This window comes from Ambystoma mexicanum, chromosome 6p, assembly GCF_040938575.1.
Source record: "Ambystoma mexicanum isolate Mex_15411 chromosome 6p, UKY_AmexF1_1, whole genome shotgun sequence".
In the NCBI taxonomy this organism is placed as follows: Eukaryota; Metazoa; Chordata; class Amphibia; order Caudata; family Ambystomatidae; genus Ambystoma; species Ambystoma mexicanum.
The window spans coordinates 822,243,911-822,271,395 of NC_090935.1; the positions used below are offsets into that span (position 1 = coordinate 822,243,911).

A 27,485-nucleotide genomic window follows, 5' to 3' on the forward strand; every position below is an offset into this window, starting at 1 on the left:
AATTCAATTCCAAGAAGGTTCTGTGCAAAGGTAAAGTTGACAATGTTATCTTCTCAAAAACCAAGCAATTGTTAACACATGTTATGTCTTCTTCCAAAACAAACACTTAAGTCAGGATGATAGAATCATCACTTTCTGCAATCATTTCTTCTTCAAAGGAAAACACTTTTGTAAATGTAACAGTTCATCAAAACCAGGTGATGGAATTAACAATTCCTCTTCCACCACACCTTTTTACCACAATCACAGTACTTTCAATCGTCTGCTTCTTTCCTCGTCCACTCGCCTGCAAGGACTGACTACAATTGGTCCCTTTCCTGGTTTACTCGCCTGCCAGGATAAAACTCCTACTGCCACAATTGTACTTTGTGGTAATGCTTGTTCCCAAAATCTCTTCTCGCCAAAATCATACATCAAGTGGTTGGAGTCAACATCTGCTTCTCTTTAGGGTCTCTTGACTTTTTATCAAAGAGCATGTTACATCTATTCCCAAAAGTGGTATTCCTTAAAAGGATCATTGTTCTCTTGCTTGCCTTTTTTATTTTATTTTTATTTTAGTATTATACGGTTAAAATTATTACCTTTTTAATACATGTAAATTCATCACAGCTTAAACAATCATTCATCTAAAACACTTATTCTAAAATTAATAAGATCTGAGAGACATTTCTCCAGAATTTGATAAAATGTCTAATACAACCTTCATTAGTTCCTGAAATAAAGAGACCATAGATCATCAACAGAAATACACAAATCCACTCCCGCTGCTAAGATCACTTGGTGTCGCAGTAGGCTCAATGCAGAGCAAATACACAAAAGATGGGGAACTGACTCAATTTCCCATTCACCACAAAGGCGGCTGTATCTTTCGTTCCTCTGAATTGTATGCCCTCCCCCAATAATCTCATAATCTTTCTTTCTTAGAAACTGTAAATACATGCCAAGTGGCTTGTCGAACTGAAATCTTATAGTGGGCTAAGTTTTTGGATAATAAACCCAGCATACATGATTTTCATGCTTTTCTGTTTTTGATGATGTATTGTTTATGTTCTCTCTATGTTTCTAACATATGCTTTGTTAGCGGTCTGATGCCTGTGGGTTCCAGCGCTTTATAAATAAAGAAATACAAAATAAATAAATAACAAATATGTCTTCGCTGCGTTAAATTTGAGATGCACATAGTCCCAAACCAAAAGGTTTCCAATTAAATGCTTTATATATGCTGGGACAGCCTGTCGTTACAATATATATGAAATAAACCATTGACCAGTGGATTTAGAGGCAAGGTAAATAGTCAGCTGTTCTGTGGCAAATTATTTTGAAAAAGATTTCATTGTTCCTTTATACTCAGTCAGGGACATGAGAAGTGCATCAAGTTTTGATCTCGGGATCCACTTATCGGCTTCCTTTTTTATCCCTGCTAACATGCTGGTCTGCATGTAAGCTACTTTACTACCCATTGCTTCAAATAGCAAGCCCATGAGAGGGTTTTTTCCAACATGGGCCAACTTCCAATAGAAGGTTAGGCAATGGAGCATAACACATGCTTTTATTGGTAGTAACCCAAACTCCAAATAGAACATTTCAGGTGTAGTAAAAGATGGAAGCCTCAACAATTTCTTGAGGGTTGTTATTTCTAGTTTTTAAATGATTTCCAAGCTTTCTAATGCCCATGCTTCAGCCATATATAAAATGAGGGGCGCTATTTTACTGGAATAAAGATGTGTCAGTATACCTACTGAATAGCCTCCACCTTTATACGAGAAGGAGTTGATGCCTACTACAATTTGAGCCGTTCTAACCATGATGCAGTCAATTTGACTAAAACCTTTAAGCTTAGTGTCCAGGGTAATACCCAGATATGTGTATTGTGTGACTACCTCGATTGTCTCCCCTTTCATCCTCCAATTGATTCCTGTGGCTTCCTTTATTTTATAATCTAAAACCATGATTTTAGTTTTAGATGTGTTGACTTTTAATGGATTAGCAGCACGAATAGGTATAGAGACTATTCAATGCAGTCTGAAGACCTGCTACGGTCAAGTCAAGGAGGACAATATCATTGCATAACCCATCCACTGTAGCACCTCCAATCCCAATTTAGGCAGCATGCAGGCCTGATCCATCAGTGCTTTTCCCAGATCAGAAAAATACAGGTTAAAGAGATGGGTGCCAAGGTGCAACCCTGCTTAACCCCCTTTTGCGTGTGGATCCAGCTGGAAGTCTCCCCATACACTCCAGCCTCACTTTAACCCTGTTCTGGTCATCCAGCATCACAATAATTTTTAATAGGCCTCGAGGAATCCCCCAACTGAGTAACTTCCCCCAAAGTCTTGTTCTGTTGATAGTGTTGAAGGCTGCACTATACTCTACGAATGCCACATAGACAGGTTTTTTACGTATTTGCCATGCCTGCTGTATCACTGCTGTCAAGGCAAGAATATTAGTAGTGCTACAGCCCCTGCAGTAACTGGTTTGATTCAGTGGGATGATATTTCCTGCCTCGGGCCAGATACTGAGTTCCTCAAGGAGAACACGTGCCAAGACCTTAGATGAAACATCAAGCATCGCTAAAAGGCGATAATTACGGGGGTCAGCATGGGACCCTTTCTTCAGTACTGGGACTAAAATGCTGTCCCACCAGGATTGAAGAATGGACTGAGTGGATGCAATGCAAATAGGACAGTTGCCCATAAATTGGAGTCGCTTCTCAACAACCAATTGCATAAGCCATCGGGGCCTGGAACTCAGGAAGATTTACTGGAATTGATCAATTTTTTCACCTCCTCTCTGTTAGTATCATTCCAAACCCCCAATGCAGAATTGAACCTCGACTTTCCCAATGCCTGTCCTCCCAGCGTGCTAATAATATAGGCAATCCATTCTGATTCTGAAACCCCATTGATGTCAATGAGGCAGGTGTGGTTCCCATTGATTATACTCCAGAATTGACTAGTGTCACTATTCAAGGTAGTCTGGACTAGATCTCTCCACCGTTGACACTCTTTCAAATAATAACCATCTGGCGTATTTGACTCTAATTTGCTTTCAACCAATGGCATATTATAAGGGTTCAGATTCAGAATGGGCCATTGGCTGTAGTCAATGCAGGTTACAGTTCTCCTGCTCCTGCAGCCTTTGTTCCCTGTTTATGGAACCTCTTGGCTGCTGGCAATGCGGGTTACAATTGTCTTCCAATTGGCATTCGTTTTTAGGAGTGTTGCGCTCTTTTTGCCCTTGTATCACTCTTCTGCTGATTTGGCAATCAGGGTTACAATTGCCCCCTAATTGGTACCCCTGATTAGGAGGGTTGTGCCCAATTCGTCTGAATATCAGTCTTCTTTGGCAATGCGGGTTATAATGGTCCCCTAATTGGTATCCCTTATTAGGAGAGTTGCGCCCAGTTAGCATCAGTTAATTCGTTCAGTATTAAAAATAGTCAATTTCACATAGCGTTCTGCTTCGGAGCGCCCCAGGGTCTCCTGCTTCAGCCCAACTCACTGGTATGCCTTGGCGTCCCCTTCGGACTCACAGGTGCTTCTGCGGTTCTCTGTAGGGGCCTTTTCTGCTTCTGCCAGCTTCGCTGTGACTGCTGATGTGTGTGCAGTTGCGCAATGGAGCTCTGGCAGCTCTGTATGTTCTCCTGTGCATCTCCCGTACCGAAGCAGTTTATGGCGTGTTGGAACCTCCACTCCCACACAGCGTGGCTAGCTAAACTGTTTTCCATTACACAGGCTCTTCATGGCCACGTTTCCCCAGCATCTACTGCGTCTTCTACACAGTGCTGTGCTGCCTCCACGACTATGCCATCTGCTTCCCTCTGTCCTTGCACCTGATGTCCATTTATGTTTTTAAAGATCCCGTTCAGGTGCTTGAGACGTGGTGGTGGTGTGACTGCAGGAGAATCATGGTGGGCAGCAGGCCCGTACAACAGTGCCGATACCTCCCGATTGGCAGCCGCAGCAAGCTGCGCGGCTCGCCGTTATCCTACTCAGTCGCTGAGCAGACGAATGTGAAGAGGTGCTGAGGAAAGCAGAATGGCCATGCGGCAGAGTAGCAAAGCCGACGTGAAACCTGTTTGAAGCCCAGAGTGGTGTTCCAATAAAGAGAAAGGTAATGGGAAACCGGGGGAGGCAAAGGAAGATCCTTAACGAACATTATTTAGGGGTTATACCGAAAAAGCTGCGAGAGGAAGTTTGGTGAAAATTCATTTTAGCAGTCTGAGAAAGATAACAATACAATTCTCTGAAGTGGAGGCTAAGGGAAATGTGAATTCCTGTATAAACTTGAATTGTATGAAAGTAAGGAAATGTGAACTAACATATCCTGGAAAAGAGGAAAATGAAAGCGAGCAAAGCGTACCATCAATATTCAGGAATTTGAATGATTACAGAGATACTTGAAGGACCGAATCATAAAGCGAATATATCTCTATCTTGCCAACAGAGAGAGAATCAGTGTTGTAGCCAAAGGAGATGAATATAGTAAGAAAGCGAGAATATGAAGAGTGGAAGGTTCTTAATACCTTGAGGATAAATAATTTTGAATCAATGACACTTAGGCCCAAAGTGGGAAACAAGTGGGCTCATTCTCCTGCTCTTTTTCAGACTCCATCTTGTTTGGCCTCCATATATGGTGTAGCGTGGGCTATTAAAGTCCTGAGATGGAGACAACCCACAAATCCCCCCCATACATGACAACACCAATTGATTAACTCCCCCCATAGGATTGTTGGGTATAAATCCCTCTTTAGGATTAAATATCTCAGAAAATAAATGCACCTCCTACTTCCCTATACTCAAAATTACCTGACGATTCAGACCAGGAGGAAAGAATCGAGAGGAACTCTGAGGTAATTGAGAACTCGCATGAGTGGGAGGAAGCCGGAACTGTTAAGTCTGAGACCTCAATATCCTTGGTGGACTTCAATCTCACTATGAGTAGCCTTGAAACCATTCTAGAGCGCATGGGTGACCATCAGATGCAGGTGAATCAATGACTCTGTGAAGGGTTAGAGCAATAGGACTATTGGTTCCTCCTGGTGTATTACAACCATACCTAGAAGGTGAAGATTTGGGTGCCTTCTTCATACATTTTGAACGACTCGCTAACCAATTTAATTGGGATGAAGGTTTAAAAACATGCAATTTAGCGCCTTTATTCATAGGAGATTTACAGATCTCGTATCAAAATGCCAACCCATTGTGGACTACTCCATTTCCCGAAATTAAACCAAGATTGTTAGAGCAGGTGGGACATACGGAGACATTCTACCAATTACAATTCTGTGAGTCCCCTTGGAATTAACCGGGTGGGAACAAAGTACACTTTTGCAATGGTTAGGAAAAAAGCCTCCCAATCTCGTCCTCTCTGCTCTATTCATGTCATATCCATGGGCTTGCACAAGCTACTTACTCGGCTCCTCCTATTCAGGCCAGGAACGCCTCTTCCATCATGTTCCAGCAGCTCTGTTGACACGCCGCAATGCTGCTAACCCCCACCTATCCCACCACAATTTCACCTGTGGGCCTGCCATGACGCACACAGCCTGTCCCAGGGACACTATTAACGTTGTAGCCCTCTGACTTGTGCTACACCAGGGGTGGACTGGGAACCAAAAGAGGCCCTGGAAATCATTTTTGAAATTGGTCACATTTTGCACATTTTCAGGAAGCCCAACCCATTTTCTACGAGAACATTTGGAAATAACAGGTTACCACACAAGAGGCCCAGGGTGCCGTGTCCTACTGGTAAATTTCACGAGTTCCCTATAGTCCAGTCCAACCCTGGGCTACACTGAGTCGTAATGGCCCTTAGTCGTTGTGGGCTTCCAGGCCTTTATGGCCCGATGTAGCCTCTGGGGGTTGGCTATAAAGCTTAAATGGGTTATGGACAAAAAGTTAGTTTGCACCTCATGTTGAAGTTCTGGCACTTAGTGGTAGCTCGTGTTTACTGGATAACGCCTGATACAAAGGAACTGATTTTAGCTTCTGCTCCTGAAATCATTATCTTGATCCTAGCCCTTATCACAGGTAGTGAGGTACGCAGTGAAAATGATAGTCCAAGGTGTTTTTCAATTGTAAAATGTTATGGTTTGAGTTCCGTTGACTTGCTTGATGGCCGATGTTTGTGATACCCTTGCACGTGCCAACGCTGTTAAACTTAATCCCCAGTTCTGGTTATTAATCCGATTTTGTGTTGGTTTTCTCTTGCAGGCATTCTACCCGGTGTCGCACCAACTCGATGTCAGTAATGGGGACACGCTGGCAGCTCGTTGCGTTTTTACTGGCGAAGGCAGGACCACGGACACACACATTGGGTATGTTTTTTAAAGCAAATGCAGTTTACGTTGTCATCTACAAGGTGATGACAGGTTTCACTTTTTTTGTTCCGGCATCTGTCATTGTTAAAGGAGGACCAGTGACCAAACCACGGACGTTTTTCACGAAAAATTACGCGTCTTGGTTTGTTTTTAAAAAATTTTTTTTATTGATTTAGCTGTTATAAACAACTTTTCAATATACAAAGTCATAAGTTTTAAATTACATTAAAACCAAAAAATAAACAGTTCATTTTGCAATGTACAGACTCAAGCAGCCAAAATATTATTTCAATTTTAACAACAACAAAATCATGTATATACATAGTACGGTGTGAACGTAATTACAGATTGTCAAAATAAACAGATATCAAACAACAAACAGTAAACTAGCGTTACATTCAATTAATTCATAAGACTAGATTTTTTTAGTAGATAGCTAAACCATCAATTATCACTGCTTTTAACGCTGCTTGAGACTTTAACTTCTTCTCATGTATCATTATCCCAATTCAAGGACAGTAAGAAATTAGTTAGTGCTTTCTGAGCAAAATAATGATTAGAGCACAATAAAAAGGACCATCGCATATCTTGGTCAACAGTTTCTAAAATTGAAATCACTTTTGAGAAGTGCATTGATCTTAGGGCAGTTGTGCGCAATAGCAAACTAGATGTTCAAGAGATTCAATCGAATTAGGATCCATACCGAATCTACAAGACATAAGTTCTTGAGGTCTCAAGTTGCGTCTTGCTTGGACTTGATAGTTAGGCCAAAAGTCAAGTCGTGCCCTCAAAAGACCTGCTCTTAATTTTACCGATGGAAATTTTAAAAGATAAACCTCGGGGCTTTTTACTGCTTTAGGCCAGAACTGAAACTTACATGGTTGGCGATACTTTTGACATTTTTCTAGGATAGTAATCCAGTCTAATTGATGTAACGTTGTTTTGGACTTCTCTGGGTTAGTTATTAACCTAAGGATTGTTATGTTTGCGATTGCTAGAGATTCCAAACAAAAATCGATCCATAGTTTTACAAAAGCCGTGTCAGATGATAACATATAATCAGCAATTATCGAAAGTGTGTTTGCTTTTTGATTTGCCATTAGGCATTTACGGAAAAGCATACAACAACGCCAAGTATAGACAGCATGCATGGAAATAAGACCTAATTCATAGCGCAGCCAGGGACCAGGGACACACTGAGGCAGATTGAGCACCGCCCGCCAATATTTTGCTTCAGATCTATCAAAATTTAGATTTTTACAATTCAAAAGTGTTTCCGCCCCATATAAAATTGAAGGTATTACTTTCATGGTCCAGAAGATTATTGCTGGTTTAATGGTAAATTTCCCAAATTTATGTAATATTATTTTAGTCTGTGAGATGGCCGTAGTCAACTTTGCCTCCATGCGCTCAACCTGACTACATGGTTTAATAGAACCATCAAAGTCAATGCCCAGATAGGTATAAGTTGTCACAATTTCTAATGGTGTATTATTTATTGACCACTTTAGCTTGTATTTATGGAGACGATTTGCATGGTAGACTACGATCTGGTTTTTTTTGGTGTTAACTACCAATTATTCTCCGATAAATACAAGTCGAACGCTTCAATGAGGTTCTGTAGGCCTTTGGCGTTTTTTAAATAAGAACTATGTCGTCCGCATAATTCAGATTAGTGATTTTTGTCCTTTTAGAACTGGGGCATCGGAAGGTATCTGCAGAAAGACCGTGCTTAGGTCATGTATGAAATAATTGAAAATTGCTGCTGCTAGTAGACGGCCTTGCTTTAGACCTTGTGCTGTCTTAATTGGAACGGACAGCAAACCCTCCAAAGTAAGTCTGGCACGAATCGATGTTGCAGCATGAAACGCATGAATAATATCATGGAGATCTGTAGGGCAGCTGTCTCTTGATAGTTTCACCATTAGTAAGGGAAGGGAGACAGAATCAAATGTGGTATGTAAGTCAATAAACGCAAAGTAAATTGATTGTTTATGGGATTGACTAAGAGCTTTTATTGCATTGAGAGTTAATAGATTGACACAGGTGCCTAGGCCCGCATCAAAACCTGTTTGGTGCCGATCTTGCTTACCACTAGATTCTGTCCATTGATTAAATTCAGCCAATACTAATTTTGCAAAATGTTTTCCTGGAGCGTCCAGCAAAGCAATCGGACGGTAATTTCGAGGGTTAGAGCGGTCACCCTTCTTATAAATTGGGACTATTACACAGCATAGCCATGAAGCTGGCAGTTTGCGATGAACCATCACTTGTAAAAAGATTGCATTAAGATTCTTGGCCCAAAGCCTTGGATTTTCTTTCAAAATGGCATTAGGGAGACCATCGGGGCCAGCAGCTCGTGATGAGCTTAGCTTTTGGATCAACTCTTCGAGTAAGGAGGGTGAACAGTGGATGTTCCAAGAGGTGGAAGATTGAAACTTATAGTCATTAGGGTCAAAGATTGGGTCTCTGTATAAATCGGAGAAGTGTGATATCCAGGCATCCTCTGTTATAGCTCCAGTTTGTACATGGGCTTGAGACAAATTTGATTTATAGTTAAGAAGACACCATATTTCCGCCGAATTTTTAGACCAAATCGAAGAAAGCATAGCTTCACCATCTTGTTGGAAAATCCACGCTCGACGCCCACGAATCCAGTTCGAATATTTGCATTTAGCTGATTTCAATGCGATATTGATGTTAGCATTATTTGTCACAAGGATTTGTCTCTTTTCCTTACGATATTCAGCCTTGCATATTTTAATTGCGAGGTCGAACGAATGCTTATGAATTTTTACATTTGAATTTGGCACAATGGTATTCCGAAATGGTTCTAAAAAGTCAGTATACTTGATCAATTTATGAGTTATCTGACTTATGTATGGCATGTGAGAACTTCATTAGGTTTCCATGTGACCCTTTTAGACATTGTTTGGTATTATTAACCATTAGATGTTGAGTGAGCCATTGTCTGATAGAGGGAGCAAATGACCAGTTAAGCTGTAGTGAGAGAAGGTGGTGATCACTTACTGACTGCAGGATTATCTCGAACAAAACAACTCTATTAAACATAGATTGTTCAACATACATATAGTCGATGATACTTTGACTAGTGTCGCGCTGCCATGTAGGATTCGGTGGTATGTCTCTTTCCACTGAGCCATTTACCACTCGCATATTACGATCAGTCATGAGACGGGGCCAGGTGGAAGAGGCCTTCGTCTTGTTTTTGTTAAGAGAGGATAGACAATCCATGTTTAAGTCACCCACTATGATGGTTTCAGTGATAACAGTTGTTACCGATATGAGGTCTAGGAGCCCCGTTAACCCCTCAAAAAAGGCCATGTCGGATAACCCTACCGGGTTACAGTAGATATTAATAAGAGATATTATGCGGTCGTTACAAGTAATTTTCACAAGTTGCATGAAGATGTTAACATGCATCCATGCTTCAATTTTAAATCCAAATTTCTTGTTAGCAGCCACCATTAAACCTGACGAAGACCGACCACGAAATCCCATCTTTGCAGGTATTAGTATAACATCAAAATTGTCCCAGGTGGGAGGTTCCAGATACCAAGCCTCTTGGAGAGCGATTATGGCATATTCAGCCAATGGTTTCAAAGAAATATGCAGATGGGCATGACCACGGGTATTCCAGGAGGCTATCTTAATAACATGGGGCTGTAATGTAGTTAATGGTTAATTCCTGTGAGCCTGCATGTCATCACGGGAGCTAAAGTAAATTTGGGAATGTTGATCAGAGGGGGCATCCTCACGTTTTGCTATACGATCTGGGTCTTGGGCCAGTAAAAATCCCATATCAAATAGGGTCATTTTGGCCAGCCATATTGTGTTTAAGACTATGCCTGAGGGGGATCCATAATCTCACAATCGCTGTGGAGGCATCGGTGAGGTCTCCAACTTGGGCGATGTCATGTGATGTTAAATCCTCTAATTCAAAGACATCGCTAAAAATATTCAGTACACTTTGTAGGTTTAAGTTGAATTTGGGATAAGGACCCTCACGGCATTTTAGAATTAGCGTGTGACCGGCTGATGCAGAAGGAATGGAATGACTGGACTGCTTGATGTTAGAATTTTTCAGCTCATGGTTGCTGGAACGGATGTTATTTCTTTCCAGATTGTATTTTGGGTTTACTGACATCGGACAAGGAGCTCGTTTAGATACATTCAGACCTCGATTATTGGATGGATTCAATGGAGTTGCTTGTTGGACCACCAGAGAGGTCCAGGATACCGATTTCGGTTGGATGTCAGAGGCTGATTTCTTTAATTGTTCATTCTGGGACAGACCACGATCATCCATATAAGAGTCTAATGCCTTACGCATTTCCCTCAGGATAAGGGATCTTTGCAATTCAATTTCATTATTATTGGGCGTTGTTAACAGTTTGTCTGAAGGTGGGGCCAGTGCCTTAGTTGGGATCGTGTCATGATTTTTATCAATGTCACCAGTTTCAAGCACCTCAACCAAGGCATCCAACGGGTCATGGACCGCAGGAGCTACATGAGGGACCTGTTCAACAGGATTCAGTAATACATTAACTGGAATGATTGGAGAATTCTTTACGGCATCTGCAGCCACAGAACAGGTCGTAGTGATTTTTTTAAAGAAAGCATTTAAGGAAGCTTTTGTCACTCGTGCAGCAGGCATGTTCTTAGTTTTTTTTGAGTGGATGCTCTTGCAATCTTCTTAGGTTTCGGAGGGATTGCAGTAGCATTACCAGGTGTCGGAGCAATGACATTCAAGATAGGTAATACATTATCCTGCATGGGATCAGGTACAATTGAATCCTGCACACTCAACCACAAATTATTTGTTGTAGTTGGTTGTGCAATTTTGTAGGACTTGATGTGATTATATGAGAGATAATGGGCACCACAGGATGAGGGGTAAGAGTAACAAGGGTTGGGTCCAAGGCCATCTGATTGCTAGTTGGATCGCTACATAGCTTGCCATTACTTGGGTGAAAAGTGGCTTGAAGAGCCAGTTTCACTTTTTGTGTCCATAACAGTAAGTCGTCCAACTTAGATTCCTGTTTTGTTATTTTTGTATCCAATGCTTCAAAGAGTTTAAACAGGGATAATAAGGTGGTATTGATTGCTGCCAGTGTAGTTTGTGACAGCAGTGACTGAGTTTCAGCAGAACCACCTTGTGGTCGCGTCATAGGGCGACGCGGTGTGGGATGCACATATGAGATTGCAGACAAGGAGTGAACTGATAACGGAGGCTCTGAATTTTGAGGAGAATTTTGAGAGTTTTGAGAATTGCGAATCGATATTGGGGACTCACACTGGCTCGCATAGAGAGAGACCTTGATTGTCAGGGGCTTCTGGAGTGTAATCAGTAGACATGGTGGATTGAATATTGCGGTCAACCACTACAGGAAGGATATGACAGGGCGAGTTTAGCATTCTATTATCAGAGAGTTTGCGTGGTGCCGTTAAACCCGCTACAGTTCTAGTAAGAGACCGCTGTATTGGTAGACCAGGGTTGTTATTTGGCTTAGGTGGCTGGAAAACTTGTACTTTCAGCTGGACACCTTGTATAGATAGGGGTTGACAAGCACATAGGGTTAAATACTGTTGTACTGGGGCCCCTTGGTGTACTAGGGCATTGTGTCAACACAATAGACTTATGAGAAAATATTTTTTTTTTGCGGGTTATTTTGGTTCCATTAAAGCTATTGCAAACATTTACCATTGGAGGCATGTCGGTTTTCAATGAGTAAAGCCAACCACATTTAAGCATTTCAAATAAACAGAATTCACTAAATAGTACAGCAGCACACTCTAAACTGTTTTTACAAGAAACACTTCAACTGGAGCCTTATTAGGCACTCACTTATGAATAAAGATAAAAAAAATAGGCCACCTCCACCGTCAACCCGGCAAAGCGGGTAAGCGGTACTCTGACCGGTACTCGCCCGTGTGCGCGCACGCTGTGCGCGTGCGTGAACAATTTGTATTGCAAGGGAGTTCTCAACGCAGCCAATCGCCGTGGGAAGTGGGCGGTGCTGAAGAGGCTCAGCCAGAAAAAAAAGAACAATTCTGGCGCCACAAACGCCAATGCAATGGCTGACACTGACACTGTAAAACAAACAAACAAAACACAGTGTCACTTTCACTGAGTTAGCAAGTAGTATCAATAAAGTTTCAGTTGATACAGTTCATCTCGTCACCTTCGCAGGGAAAACGTCCAAAAACGTCCAAAAACCAAAGTCCAGCACAGGATCAGGAGCACAAGCAGCAGGCAGTGCGGGTAAGCGGTACTCTGACCGGTACTCGCCCGTGTGCGTCTTGTTTTTAGATTTGAAGAAATGACTGTTCATGGGCTACTGGCAAAAGACTTTGCTTTCTTACTCCGTGTTGCTAGGCTACAGAAATCAAATATTGTACAATACGCAGTAACTCATTTCTATTCTGACATTTTCTCGGGCTCTGCAACCATTTTGGGATCACTGTTTTACTGAACGTGTTCCATTACCATGGCCGCCTCGTCGGTTATTTCAGTTGTTGGAAACACTATTTACACGCAGCCGGCCCTGCTGCTCTGGGGCTTGGTTGTGTGCTTTGTGTCCTCTTTGCATGCGATGAAAGGAGAAGAAATTACAGAGGCGGCTTCCAGCTGCAGACGGGCATCCCGGTGCCTGGCAGACCCGGGGCTCATTGCTCTCCTCTCAGAGGAAAGCTGCCTTTTAAATGCATGGAGAAGCCAATTCCCTTTCTGGATCCTTTCTCTCCCCCTCGCTGCTATCATTAACTGTTGCCATAGTGAATAAGTGACTGCTGCATGACACTTGTAGATAGGTCATCATTGACGTATTTCCCAAGCAGGAAATAGCCCACCTCTGTGCCTTCTATTAGCACCAGCTTGCTAGTAAATTATGAGCGTTAATTGGAACAAAAAGCTGTAGGCTGCTTTGGAGCATGTTTTTTTTTAATGAGATGTTTGTTTGGAAGGCATGCTATAGGGCATAATTAGTAGACTAGATGTCAGTAAAATGGGCCTATATAACAGTATTTCCGTGTGTGGGTGTATGTGTATATACTCGCACTTGTGGTGTTTGTATTGAAAATGTGGCTTGTATAACAATATTTCCATGAATATGCATATACTCTCACGTGCAGTGCCGGCCTTCGCAGCGGCAGCGCCCCGGGCGGTTTAAGAAAAATGTGGCGCAATCACTGGAATAGGGGGCTCATACTAATGCATGAGCGTCCTGTTCTAATGAAAACCTCCTTGCTCCCGCGTCGGAGCTGGGAGGTAATGATCTGAATAGGGCGCAAGGATGCAATCATCTCAGTAGGGTACCCCCGCCGCTGCGGGCACATTTAATAACAGTAGGGCGCCTGCCGCGCCTTCTCCCACTACACCAGTTCGGGGGAGCCCTTGAGGCCGCCCTGCTCACCTGTGTGTGAGTGCATTCAATAAAATGTTGCTAAAGGTCTGGTCATCCTTATGTTAGGATGGTAGCAATGCAAAACCTAAAAAAAAAACACTGAAGTGTGGCTGCTATGGTCAGTAGGGCACAGATCACGGTGGGATACCTGGGATCAAAACTACAGAAGGTCACTAATGACAGTAGGTTACCTGGGAGCACAATCTCAGTGGGACACATGGGAACGCATTACGGGAGTGCACGAATTATAGTGGGAAATCTGGATTTTGCTAGGCTTCCCGTTTTCCTGTGTTTTTCTTATGATGCACTATAGGATAATAATGCAAGCCACGCATCTGCCTTTTTAGGAACAATGGACACAAGCCACCCGATAGTAATAAGACAAGCTAAGGATGAACCCCAGACAAAGGGGCACTGCATTGGTAAACTTTTTTTAAAAGATTGCCATCTTGAAAAAAGAATTAGGAGAGCACAGTAACAATTGCGCTCACCGAAGGTCAGAAAGCTCACATGGGTCATGCATACACCAAAGGATTCGGAAAATGCCCATTAGAAATCTCCACATGTCATTAGACTGGAGCCCAGGACATCTCAGCTCACTCTGAAGTCTGTCCTTCCAAATTTTGCCCACAAGACAATCAGAATACTAATGGACAACACTATAACATTGTTGTACATTGGAAAACAAGGTAGGACAAAGTCTTTGATCTTATCCAAAGTTGTCTACAGACTGCAGACAAGGGATTTGAACTAAGATTGATTACCAGAACAGAATCTTCCTGAAATGAAAATAAGTCAGGCATGGCATTGACACTCCCAAATGAACAAAGGTTGCCTTTAAGCGATGGGGTGCATCTGCCAAACCTGTTCCCCACTGAGTAAAACACAAAATGCACTGGATTTTCTCCAATGTCTCCTTAGGGGAGTCACTAGGGAGTCCTATTCAAACAGCAAAAGAAATGGCCGTACACAGTCCAATTCTTCCACTCATCCCTAAGTGGTGACCGGATGAGCATCTCATGCAAGATGTTATGTTCAAGGTTCTTGTACCGCCCACTGTTGCCACCTGCGTGGCCTCTTGGTGCTCTGGTGGGTCTGTCATACAAGGAGGCTGGCAGGATGTGTTAGTGGGACTGAGTGACAAAAGAGCAAGGGAACTGTGATGTGCTGTTGGCAACTTCAGTTCGGAGAAACCAGTCACTGAGCGAAGGTGAATTTTTTGGTTGGCAGGTGTCATGTGGTGTTGGGTGAGATTGTGTGTGGTTTGTTTCGTTGTCATTGTGTTGTGAAGTGTGTGCAGTTTGTGGTGCTGTAGAGGCATGCTTCTGTTTAGTTCAGAGTTTGAGAAGGCGTATGCAGAAGGTTGAGTTCTTATATGGTTAGTGGCAGTACATTTCCTACCCCTGACGTTCTGACTAAAGGCAGTCTATATCCCTCCCTCTGTCGTTCATTCTGGCGCGTAGCATTTACCCCCCCCCCCTTCCGAGTTCCTTCAGGATAGATGCGTTCCCTGTACCCCTAGGTCAATCTGTGAGCCGCCCGGTTTCTGCCCCAAACGGATTCCCTTATGTGTTACGCATTCCACACCCTCTGCAGTGCGATTAATTGTGACACATCTCCCTCTCCTGTTTCCACCTTCTGCGCTCTATCACGGTCAGAGACACTTCTGGTCACCTACCGCCCTTCCAAACGAAACACCTCTTCTCCCGTGCCCTCCCCTCCCATGTGGCACACTCCCCACTCTTATTCATATATATGGGTTTGTAACCATTCCTGCTCCCATCCATCTATAAGGTTTCATGCATTTCTCATCTCAATCCTTCTCGATTGGCTCAGTGTGATGTAGAGGTTATATGGTGTCTTTGGGGAACAGCAAGGGGCATAAGGCTTAGCTATACTATTAGACTGGAAGCTGGAGGCGGTTAACCTGCCGACGCATGCAAGTGTGAAAGTGGATGATTTACACAAAGTGTGCATGCTGGATTTAGATGGTCTATGCAGGTGGGTAAATGACGGTAGGAGTATGGTAACAGGTTATTCGTATTGGGGGTTTGCCGGGGTACTGTAGCGGATGTATTGCCCTTTATTCAGGCTTGTTTCTCTTGGTGGGTTTTGTTTGGATTGGCATGTTGAACTGCGTTGATGGGGCCGGTTCCTTTGCTCACGTAGGATGTGTTCTTTCTGTCCTTGGCTTTGCTGGGCTACCTTTCTGCTTATTTGTTTGTTTCGTGGTGAATTTGAGATGGTCCTCCATAGTTTGTATTTCTCTCAGGAGGGAGTTCCATAGTTTTACGGTTGTGCAGGAGACGGCTGAGCCTTCACGTTTTTTTTCCCATGAAGAGTTTAGGTTCTAGGCAAATGTAATTGCTGGATCTAAGTGTTCTTGTTCGTTTGTAGACAGTGATTTTCTTTTGTATGAATTCCGTTCCCGGGCCGCGGTTTGCTCTGTGTGTTATGCGCATTGGTTAGAAGGTGACTCGTTTGGTGACATCCTTAGCGCTAGTGTGATGTGCTCTCTTCAGCAGAATTTGAGGAGAAGTCTGGCTACTGCATTCTGTATTCGTTTCCTTTTCCTCATTTAGTAGTCCGGTATTCAAAGGTATATCCTGGACATGATGAGGGAGATGATGGCAACTGTTTTGTGCCTGAAGGAGAGGAAGGGTAGAATCGTTTTGATCACACTAACCTGGGTGAGACAACCATGATAGATGGACCTTTTTTCAGAATTTCCTGTAACTGCATGGAATGCCGCTGACACACACTGCAATACTACCCGGAAGCCAATGAGCGTTCCTCATCCTGTGGATTATAAATTATCCATTTATTAGAGAAGTACATGATGGTTCTAGTTCAGTCTAGGGCAGGATCTACCAGAACGACTGTTGACACAAGTGACGCAAATGTGTTGATGGTCTTGAAGCAAGCAAGCACACCTGGTATGCTGTGTGGCTTGTGAGGTTGCACCGTAGCTACGACATGTCGTTTTGTAAGTCACAGGCATACATCCATTAGCGGGCATCTGATGACCATCTCCGTACCAGAAGAATTAAGGCCAATAATCACCTTCATTGGATCCCGTCTTTAAAGTCTCTTTAAAAGGGATTGAGAAAATCCACACAAGCAAGGAGGTTAAGAGCATTGTTGGGAAGTAATGTCGTTTTTTACAAATCTCGGTGAGGCCTTTTTGAGTAGATGTATTTAGCAAAGAAGAAATGTGTGCCTTGCAAACATATGTATGCAAGGCTTTCAAACGTAGGTGGCAAGCAGTCCATCTCAGAAGAACACAGGATGGAGTATACAATAGTCTTGCAGATGGCTAAGTGTGTATGTTCCTATGTTCGTGTGTTCTTGGTGGCCGTGGTGTTCAAACCTTTTGAGTGGAGGAAGCATGTAGAAAACGTTACATGAAAGTAAAAACTCACACTGCAAATGTATCCTTGGTTAACACTAAAGTTCAAAACCCGAGTTTCATGTAAATCAGTGAATTTTGCTACCCTTTCTTAAGAAAACTGAAAACTGTAGCCGATTATTGCACTGCACACTCTGGATGTGAAAAGAGTTCTTCTCAGTTTATACATAGAGCGAAAGGCCCCTGCATCAGTCGGTTCTTTCTGGTAGGCACGCAGGCCAAACTCTGAAGCTATAGTAAAGTAGGTAGATGACTAGATATCTGCTCATATTTCTGTTGCAATAAAGGAAATAAACATTTACCAGGAAGTGCAGTAGCACAATAGATCGGACCAGACAAAACATGTTGATGTAACTTTTCTTTTTGAATACCCCAGTGGTCCTAATTTGTAAAGCTGCCATATACAAGTCTCTAGAACTTCTGGAGGCATTTGGGCTTGGTTCCAGATTCCACAGTGGCAACCCATGTCAGGCAGGATGTGCCTAACCTTTTCTACTGGACACACACCACCTCTATACCCTTTTCCCAGGTTATGAATGCTTAGTTTCTCTTGGAATGTAAACCTGGGAATCTCTAGGATTCTATAGCAGGAGAACGTTACTTACCTGCACCTGCAGTTCTTTTCCATTGACCTCTTTTATAGATTCATAAGTCACCCATTCCTCTACCACTGTGTGTTTCCTTATATTTGTTTGAACAGACACAGATTCGAAGTTAAGATGGCTGCAAGGGTGTGGCTAGGGTGACCCGGCTGCGAGGGTTCATGGCAAGATAAAAGCTACGGAGAACACATTGTTCTTGCAAGGGCGGTGGAAATTAATTTGAAAGGTAAGCTTTGCCTGAATGTTTGGGGTTCTTGCATAGTTGGAGCCTGTGTGGGGTTCAGTGGTTTGAAGCTTAGTGCTGCCAAGGCAGAGGTTGTTTTGCTGTGCCCGTCTGTTTTCAGACTAACCTGGTTTTGTGATGTAGAACCGGGTCTTGGGTCCCAGATTGAAGTGGTGGTGCAGAGAGCTTTTTTCAGATTACCACTGCTGCAAGAAGCCAATCCTGCATGCAGCGGTGAGGGACACCGAAGCCAGGTTGCAGCCGTAGTGCATGCATCAGTGGAAGGGTGCAAGGCAGGTCCTAGGGGGCAAGCAATTCTGTTCACTTATTCACTCCAACCTTGACTATGCCCCTGTCCTGTTTATTGCTCTTTCAGAATACAAGGCTCAGCGATTTCAGGGTGTTAAGAGCGCAGTCATTCACTTAATTTCTGGTTAGTCATGCTGTGATTCTAAGATTTTGACAATCCTGTGCTTAAAATGTGATATTGTATCAAATCAATGGGCTCTATGTTCATTTACACAATCAGAGCAAAGGTTTGCACACATGCACTGAATGGGTGGTTCTATGTCTGTAGGCTGCGAACCAAGGGTTGTACCCGCGATTGCAGCACAGAAGGTCGCAAACTTCTCATATCATATATCATGTCAAGGAGAAACAAACATGTTTAAATTAGTGGTTGTAGATTCCATGTGACTTTACATGGTGTGCCCAGCATCTGTCAGAGGAATCAGACATATAAAAGAAGCATAGCTTCCGCCACCGCCTCTAAAATCGGACTTTGTGTCTTTGTATTTACGATGATGGATTTAAGAATGAGTAGCATTCCTAATAGTGTGGACGATGTTGGTTAAGTATCAAGAAAGTGCGTGCATTCTCTTTGAACATGAAAGATTGCAATGGTGCCTGTTCGTGTGTTGGAGCGTTGTTCCAAAGGGCGGCACACCTCTGCACAACTCTTCCCGGGCACGTGAAACCAGGAACTGCGCCCTCTACGCTTGGTGTTGCCATGGTTATGTGAGGAACAGTGTCCAGATGCTTATCTGTCTGCCTTTCATATCCAAGAGGAAGCGCCGTGCTTGCCTGGAGCAGTGCCTCCCACCCACTGCTCTGGCCTCTGGGCTGTGGTGACAGATCATCTGGGTGCAGTTGCTGCCGTTCCCTACCCCATCCCTCGCTGCAGTGAATGGATCCTGAGGCTGCGGTTCTGAGCCTTTCTCTGCTCTTGGTTATCCTCATGAAGGGCTGGTTAGAAGCAACACTATCCATCAGAGTCTTTCTTTCTGTGTGCAGTAGAGTGTGTGGTTTTGTGGATTTTCCAGCTTATGTCTGAATGCATGTGTTAGAGCTTTATTTGCACGGAACCAGATGAAAGGGATGGGGGCCCAGTTAAATAGATGTCTTTGTTCATCATTCTTTTTTCAAGTAAGCACACCCAGTCTAGACATTCAGGATTGGATAAGATTTGATAGTTTGGGGTTTGGGGGTTATGGGTTCTCACAAAAGCTCCATTGTGTCAGGGTTGCAACATTTCAGAACTGTTAAACCGGTTAGTGTCATAATGCAGAGACAATTACAAAAAACTCATTGCCATACCAGAGAAACACCAACCAAACATGTCTCTAAATAAAACCCCGAGAGTGATATATATATATATATATATATATATATATATATATATACACACACGCACACACACACCCCCCCGCCTTGGCATCCTGTGGTCAGGTGAGCAGGGCGCCCACAATGCTGCAATATCCAGTGATGGGCCATCTGGAGACTGACCCGTGCCGCCAGCCTATGGCTGTTGGACAGTGTTGTGCTGTCTTCTTTTGTCCTTTGACATGGTCCTTGCTTCTGTATCAATACTCAAATATTTAGTTTGCTCTCATTATTTTCTTTGGCATTTAGAGGACAGGAAGATTGTATCCCCTTCCTTTTCTAACCCCTTCTCGCAGCCCCCTGGATTCCCTCTTTGCACAGAGGGGGAAGAGATGATGACTGGGGGCTGCTTCTGCCCGTACTCTTATAGGGCAAAAGAGGCCAGAGGCAAAACATACCTTGGTGCCCAAATTGCTCAGACTGGAGGCCCCAACCTGTCTATTTGGTGGCCTTCTGTTGGCCCTGCTCTGTTCTTTTGTCCTCTGAGGCTTTTGTCATGTACCTGCTATGGCGGGCGCCTCGGCTCCTTCCTCTTCCGGGCGCCCGGGAGTCTGCACACCATCTGCCTACCAGAAACAAACTTAGCTAAGGTGTTATAGTTGCGGGGGAAGAGGCAACCAGGTCAGCCCTCCTTGCGTGTAATCCGCCGCTCCCCTGCCTGAGACACACCGGCGTAATTTCCTGGGACCTCCACCTCCAGGGCAGTTGCCCTTGTGGGTCAGAGGACATTCTTTTGAGTGCCATTCGTAGCCCTGAATGCTGAACCTTTGTGCTATTACTCAAAGAACAAGTACAACCACAAACTGAATTGCCTCCAAGTATGTCAGGTTTTTTTGTATACTGGTTTCTCCCGCTTCCAATCACTGTAATAACTGCTCTTATCCAATTAAAGGGTACTCAATCTATATTTCTGAAAAGGGTGAAGAGTTGAGTCGGCGCTCCCGGATGATAGGTCAAATTAACCCACTGAATTCTACTAATTGTATCGAAATTAAACATGTGGAGGGCTCACTTTTCACTGCCCTTACACTGTGTAGATAGGTCCACATTTATCTCTGAGAGCATTGAAGTCCCAGTAGTGAAAGGGTTGTAACAGAGATGTTTTTGGACAGATGTTCAGCCCACTTAGCGAAGTAGCTCAACAGTCTTCAGTAATACACCTGCATGCTCTGTTAGAACAGATAATAATTGCAATATGCTTAGTCATCGCAAGAATGGATTGTGCAATAAATTACTCAAGTTGGTCCAAAGTTCCTTTTGGAATAGGCTAGCCCTTCAATGTGGGGAAAGAACACATGTTAAAAAATTAAATATTTATTAATCAAAGGTATTGGATACATATATTACTGAAACAATACACATCTTGCAGAACTAGTAAAGTTGAATACGTAGCATTCAGCTAGTCAATGTTTCAAACAGAGGTTCTAGGATTACGCCAAAAAGATCGGTTTACAATAAGATGATACTATGACCGGCCTTTAAAATTGAAAATCACCATCGGCTGTTTCCATTCTGCATAGCGCCACAGAAACTGCCTGACGTATAGTAACACTGATTTCCAAAGAGGATATTATTATGCCTATAAAAATACTTTAAATATGATTAACTTTAATTCAGTGAACGATAAAATAGATATTTGAACGAAATGGTTAACCACTACTAAACATATCTCAGAGAAGGTTCAATCATTTGAACACTGGCACCTTCGTTAATCAAGCATGTCGACGTAGACTGTGGTGACCAGCAGGGTTGTCTGGGGCATTTTGATAAGCACAGTGATGTGGGGAAGCAGGGAGCAGAATGTTGGTTTCCCAGCCGGATCCATCACAGTGCTTCACGGTCACGGTATATTGGGTCCGTTACTGTTGCTGATAGTGGTTATTTTGGGTATTAGGCATGGAGGACAGCTTGCAGGTTATTGATGGTGGGCTGTAAAGAGTATATTGTTTAGTTCATTCACTGCAGGATGCCGGAGACAATTGCAAGGTATTCGAGAGTATATATTTCTGTCGTGTTACCCTGTAGTGTTACATTCAGGCTTGCCCTCATGCTGGTAAATGTTTTTGGTGCCTTATAGTTGACCGTTTTGGAGGTGCATCACAATACATCTGTTCTTTATAACTGCTCCTGTACTTGTCACCTGTTAGTACTTGTCACCTGTTAGTCCCCGATTCCAGTTGTTCGAAAATCCAGTCCGGTTCCTCTCACCTGCCTTTACCTTTGTTCCAAATTGATGCCCGATACACTGGGCACTCTGTTATTTTCACAGTGGCGAGGTTAGATACAGGAAAGTCGTGCTTTTACCTGTGTGAATGCGAAAGTGGCACCTCTGCATCAAACTCTTGATGTAAGTGTGGAATAAACATAGGAAACCCCTTGTTTCTGACAAACCAAATAAAGTCAAATTGACAATATTTGTACTGTTATTTTAAATGATGCAACTTAACAGTCTATATACGGTCAGGAACAGTGCAATTGCAAAACAAAATGATCTTCTTAATGCGGGCTCAAGACAAAAACCTATATCTAATCGGTGTTTTAATTCAGTTAGAAAAGCATACGATTTTAGGGTTGTTCGGGAACGACCGAAATACCTCTGGAGGATGCTTTCAGTTTTATTTGTGTCATTCCACAGCCGAGCTGAGGGGCAGGATGCAAGTGTTGCAAGGCTGGGTTATCCTCCCTCTCTGCTGTGTTCAGGTAGGTGCAGCAGGGCTGGGCTGGTCTCTCTGCCTCCCTTTGCTCCGGCAGCAGTGACAAAGTAACCAACAAGATATGGGACAAAAGTACAGTTAAACCCCTCTGTTAACAGAACATAGGTGGTTGGTTTCCGAGAAGGCCTTTAATGCCTAGGGTTTCAACTAGGTCTAAAACAGACTAGCTATTCCTGAAAGTGTCCCGATGGCTAATTCAAGGTGTTTGATGAACTCAGCTAAGAGACAGCGGCTCCTTGGCAGGTGTACCTCTCATTGGGCGAGTCTTCCTAATAAACAAACCATCATTAAAGCAGCCAGGATGGACAACTGACAGCAAAGGATGTGACCAGAACCGTACAAGGGATGACTGGTTGTGCACATATAATTCTGAATATATTCCACAAGTCCCAAGCACCTCCGGGGAACCCTTTTTTTAGGCCCAGCTCTCTGGACCCTGAGGAAGAATAAGTCACTCAAAAAGTTCATGGCATGTCTGGCCTCCGGTGTATAACACCTTTATGTTAAATTCCTTGTTATATATCCAATATTACTACAAGCGGTTTTGATGACATGAAGTCTCAGTGTTGCCTGGAATTGCATACTTTATCCTGTTGGAATTATACTGTGTGACAAGCACTGGACACATTACCTGATAACCGCAAATTTGCCTATCGTAGACTTGTGAAAGGTGACCTGACCCACTCCCACTTGTTTTATGATTGTTGGAATATAAATAACCTGCAAGCACCAGAATTTCTGTAACCCATGGTGGCACAGCAAAGGCATCAACTCTGCAACCCAACTGCCAGCTCAGACCTCCGATACAGACTGCAACTCAGCAGGCTTCTTGGGCGTGTAACCACATGCCCTGCTGCCTATTCCTTGGGCATATGTTGGAATAGGACGAAATTACAGAGGTGGAAAAATCCGACCCCTAAAAGTCTGACCCCCATTTATTCGTATGTGTATATGTGGCGGGGGGGTAAAGTTAATAAAAATGTATAGGTGTAAGGTGGGGAGGCTGCGGGGGTCTCCCCCCACATATAATATATATATATATATATATATATATGTATATGTGAAAAAATGGGATGGAAACAGACTTTTGGTGGTCAGACTTTTTCGACTCGGTAATTTCACGCAGAGCCCATATGTTGAACCTCTGTACTGTACCCAATGTCATTCATTCATATTATCAATTGACAGAGCCCTGGAACTTTCCACTAATCACTCACTCACATTAGGAAAACTTCACTACACGATACTAAAGGGCAGACGTATTCCTTTGTGACCTACGCATCTTGGACTGAAAACTGGAGTGTAGAAATATAAAATGTATATTTTAGATTGTATTCTCATCTGCATTTTAGTTTCAGCGAGGTCAGAATTAAACCATACAAGCATGAATTAACATTCGTTTAATTGATTGTTATAAAAAAATGTGCTATGTCCTCAGCTGTTAACTTTAGCTTCTTTTGTACTTTGGTCTTCGTTGATTCTAGGGGCACGTCTGCTGATGAAATGTGCAATTTCTACATTATGTATTATATGGAAGCCATACATGGCACCTCATTCATGACCTGTGTTCAGGACGGCAGAGCGGAGCTATTCAGAGACATACCGCAGGCGGCTAATGAGCCTATCGTGGTGGACCCAGCTATGATGATGACACACGACCATCACAGTCAGAAAGGTAAAATAGGGGCATGGTTTCCCTCATATTTAATATATGATGTTATCACTAAATGATCTTTGTTTCATAAGAATTAAACTATTTACCAAGACATGCAATATTGTACCTGAGACTCTCTGTGACCCTGCCATATTTATTTTATAATCTTCCCACCACAAAGACTATATTACGCAAGAGACTCCTGAAGTACCATCATCCTGAAATAGAATTGAGAGCAGCAAGGACCCTGCATTCCCTACTGTAAGTGGCAACAGTAAAGATAGAAACAAGAGATCACAGTTCAAGGGTGTTTAGTAAACTGTATGAATGGGTGAGAAAAACGCCTAATCTAACCCTAAATCTAAAATGGGAGCAAGCTACAACCATCAAATAATAATGAGTTGGCAGAGTCTGCCATTAGAGGCAGATCGTGACTGTGCATTGGTGTTGTAGTCTGACTTCACTGTTGTTCGTGGTGCTGCAAGTAGGAGCCTGTACTTAATCCCCTTTCAGGCGCAGAGTGCCGCAGAGCCAGCAGGTCTGCAGTTAGAGGCAGTTGGTGGCCTTTCCTCTATGCCTGTCGGCTCTGGCGATCATAGAGTGTCTGCTATGAAGGAATTGGATGTGGAAAACGTTGGGAGCTTGAACGTGATGCCAAACTCGGTTCCATGGTGAGGCGTCTTCCTTAACATCCACCCCCAGAACGGAGGACCTCAACATCGCCTCCATCTTGGATCCAGATAAAGAGGTGAGATCCCCCAAACCCCCACACCCACTCAAGTTACTTAATAAAGTAACATCACTGGATCTAATCAAAAGGTCTGTGACTTCACGTTTATACATCAATGATGAGGAGACGTTAAGACTGGAGGCGGGGGGTGCTTCCTTCCAAAACTCCCTGTCTATATCTGATGGGGTTGACATCATGGTTATCTCAAACACCAAACAGGAGTCGGGGAAGTGGGGGAAGCCCGTAATAAATCCCCCAATGCAGTATCTTTACTGCAATTGGCAAACAAGCCCTTAACCAAAACCTCCAAGGTGACTAATACCGTCTTGGAGCATTTGAAGAGTGTGAAGTTAGCAAAGGAACTTTCCCTCGAGGACCTTCATTCACCTGAAAAAGATTCTCAAGCATCTATAAATGACCCTTTGCAAAAGCTCTTTGGGAAAGAGCGGAATGTAACACCCAAGGAAACATCAAGCTCTATGTTGGCCCTAAGACTATCCCATGATATTGCTCGTAGTCAAGCCTCTCTCAATAATAAACCCAGCTGGAAACTGAATAACCATTCCTCAGAGGTTGTGGACTTGCTAACTTAGTTTGCATCCCCCATCTCCCTTGGGAAGCAAAGCGAAGCGCACGGGCCACTACGTCGGGACTGGGAGTGGGGGAGTTTCCTAAGGATGGAACCAGCTCACTTAGGAATCCAGGAGAGGTTGAGGACAAAGAAGGGGAGCCCTGCATTGTTAACTCTTTGCCAGCGGGGGCTATAGCATTCCCGATAGTTGCCTCACGACGGTCACCCTTGCCCTCCGCTATTCCACCTAACTCCTCATCTGCTTCGACAGTGTCCAGCCTCAATGATTCTGTTTTTTCACCAGACATGAGTGATCATGAGCATCAGGAGGGAGAAGCTGGGATGTCTCAAATTCAAGCCATGTTAATGTCAGCTTTGACATTATCACTATCGAATTTTATGAAATTATTAGAATCAATCAACGATGATTTCAAGGATCAAGCCACCCTTTTAGCGATGGTGCACTCAAAACGGATCTATATGGAGGCTTTCACAACAATTCAAACCAGACTCCACTATGAAGCAGAGCAATCTAACAAATGGCAAAATAGACTCTGTGACATAACAAGAGCCGAACACGCTGATAAAACATCAATGATGGATGCAATCCTTGAATCCCAAAAATGGATTAGAGTAATGATGGACTCGGGAGGTAAAGGGGAGTCCGCGCATAAAGCTAAGTCTGACAAAACCTCCTCTAAAAAGGACGCTGGAATGAAACGGGCAGTCTCATGCACAACCTCAGCCTCTAGATCTCGTAATAAGCAAAAGTTAACTATGGCTGTGATGCAAGAGGTCCTTGTCAATGAAGATGTCCTTAGAGACGGAGGCCCGTCCCCTCAGAAACCTTAAGGGGGACATCCAGAGGCCCCTGAGATGATAAATGATCCATATTTCTGTGACACAACCTTTATATTGCCATCCCTGCCAACCACCATGGAAGGACACAATGGCAGACAGAATCAACCCAGTTTGAGGAAAGAGAGCCAAGGAACAGCAATATCATAGTCCCAGAGCCAGTGTTTGCAATTTTTGGAAGAAAGCTAAAACCCTCGTGCTCAGACCCGCAATTCCATCAAAAGAATTCTAAAAATATGGCCTCAATTAGAAAGCCAAAATCCAATGCTTCCAGGAACTTTATACGCAATCTAAGACTGCCCCTCAGTCAGCTAGTCTATTTACTTAACCAGAGAACACGGGAAGCGTAAAGACCGTGAAATTTTCCACGGTTAAAACGGGACCGCTCATCCAGCCCAGAATTTATCAATCAATGGAGGATCGATCCGCAAGCCTGGAGGAGATAGATAATGAATCACTCTCTGCGCTTGCATTTTGAATCCATTCTATTGAATTGTCTGGTGAGGCCCTCGAAAGTACCCGAGAATTGAAGGATGACACACAGCTGAAAGATAACCCGAGGAGGAATATGTGGGAACCTACTGTAAACCCTAAACCAACGTGGAACGGGGTGGCAAAGCCTCTGAGAGATTACCAGTTTGTTACACTGGCCCAAAAAAGATCAAAGGTAGAAGAAATGCCTCCCCGTGGACCCCCTCCCTTTCTACCATTAGGGGTCAGACACATGGAAAATAGAAAAGAAGCCCCTAATAGATACAAAAAGAAGGGGGAGATAATTGCAATATCCCTAGAACAGCGATCGCAAGCAAATGATGACCTCATATTGAACAGGAAGAACGTACAGATCCTTCTCCATCATATTACCCACATTGCGTGCAATAACTTCAGAAGATACGACAGTAGTGCAGTTTGTCAATGAATCACAAACTGATTGGGTCCTCCTACATGTAAGATCAGAGAGAATCAAAAAAACCTTGCGGGACGCGGCCCCAATGCTTTGGTCACTTGGTTTCGAGTGAACATAAGAATTAAACTGCAGAGATACAGCTTGGAACTCAATAAATAAATCAAGAGCCCCCATGACGCAAGATGACACATCGGGACTACTTAAGAGCACCAATAGCTCCAAGACGAGTTATTACTAAATGGAGTGAAGATGATACAAATGCAGGCAATACCTTGCCCAAAAAGGCCACACCACTGAAAATTACTTTTTAGGTTGACCAAAGAAAACAGGATGGCGGAATTTGACAAGCACAACAGCTGGGACTCTGCTAATGGTGAAGATTGGGCTACAGACCCCGCTAGCTTCT

The 27,485-nt window shown here is 43.4% G+C and overlaps 1 protein-coding gene across 4 annotated transcripts in view; it reads left to right on the plus strand.

Annotated features, from left to right (window-relative positions):
* PAM (peptidylglycine alpha-amidating monooxygenase) overlaps positions 1-27,485 on the plus strand; it is a 1,287,650-nt gene that overhangs the window by 720,609 nt on the left and 539,556 nt on the right. For all 4 annotated transcript variants that reach the window (XM_069625460.1, XM_069625461.1, XM_069625463.1 and 1 more), the window contains 2 exons: positions 6,216-6,319; positions 23,844-24,034. In XM_069625460.1, the coding sequence (XP_069481561.1) occupies positions 6,216-6,319; positions 23,844-24,034 (295 nt within the window). The remainder of the gene's footprint in view (positions 1-6,215; positions 6,320-23,843; positions 24,035-27,485) is intronic.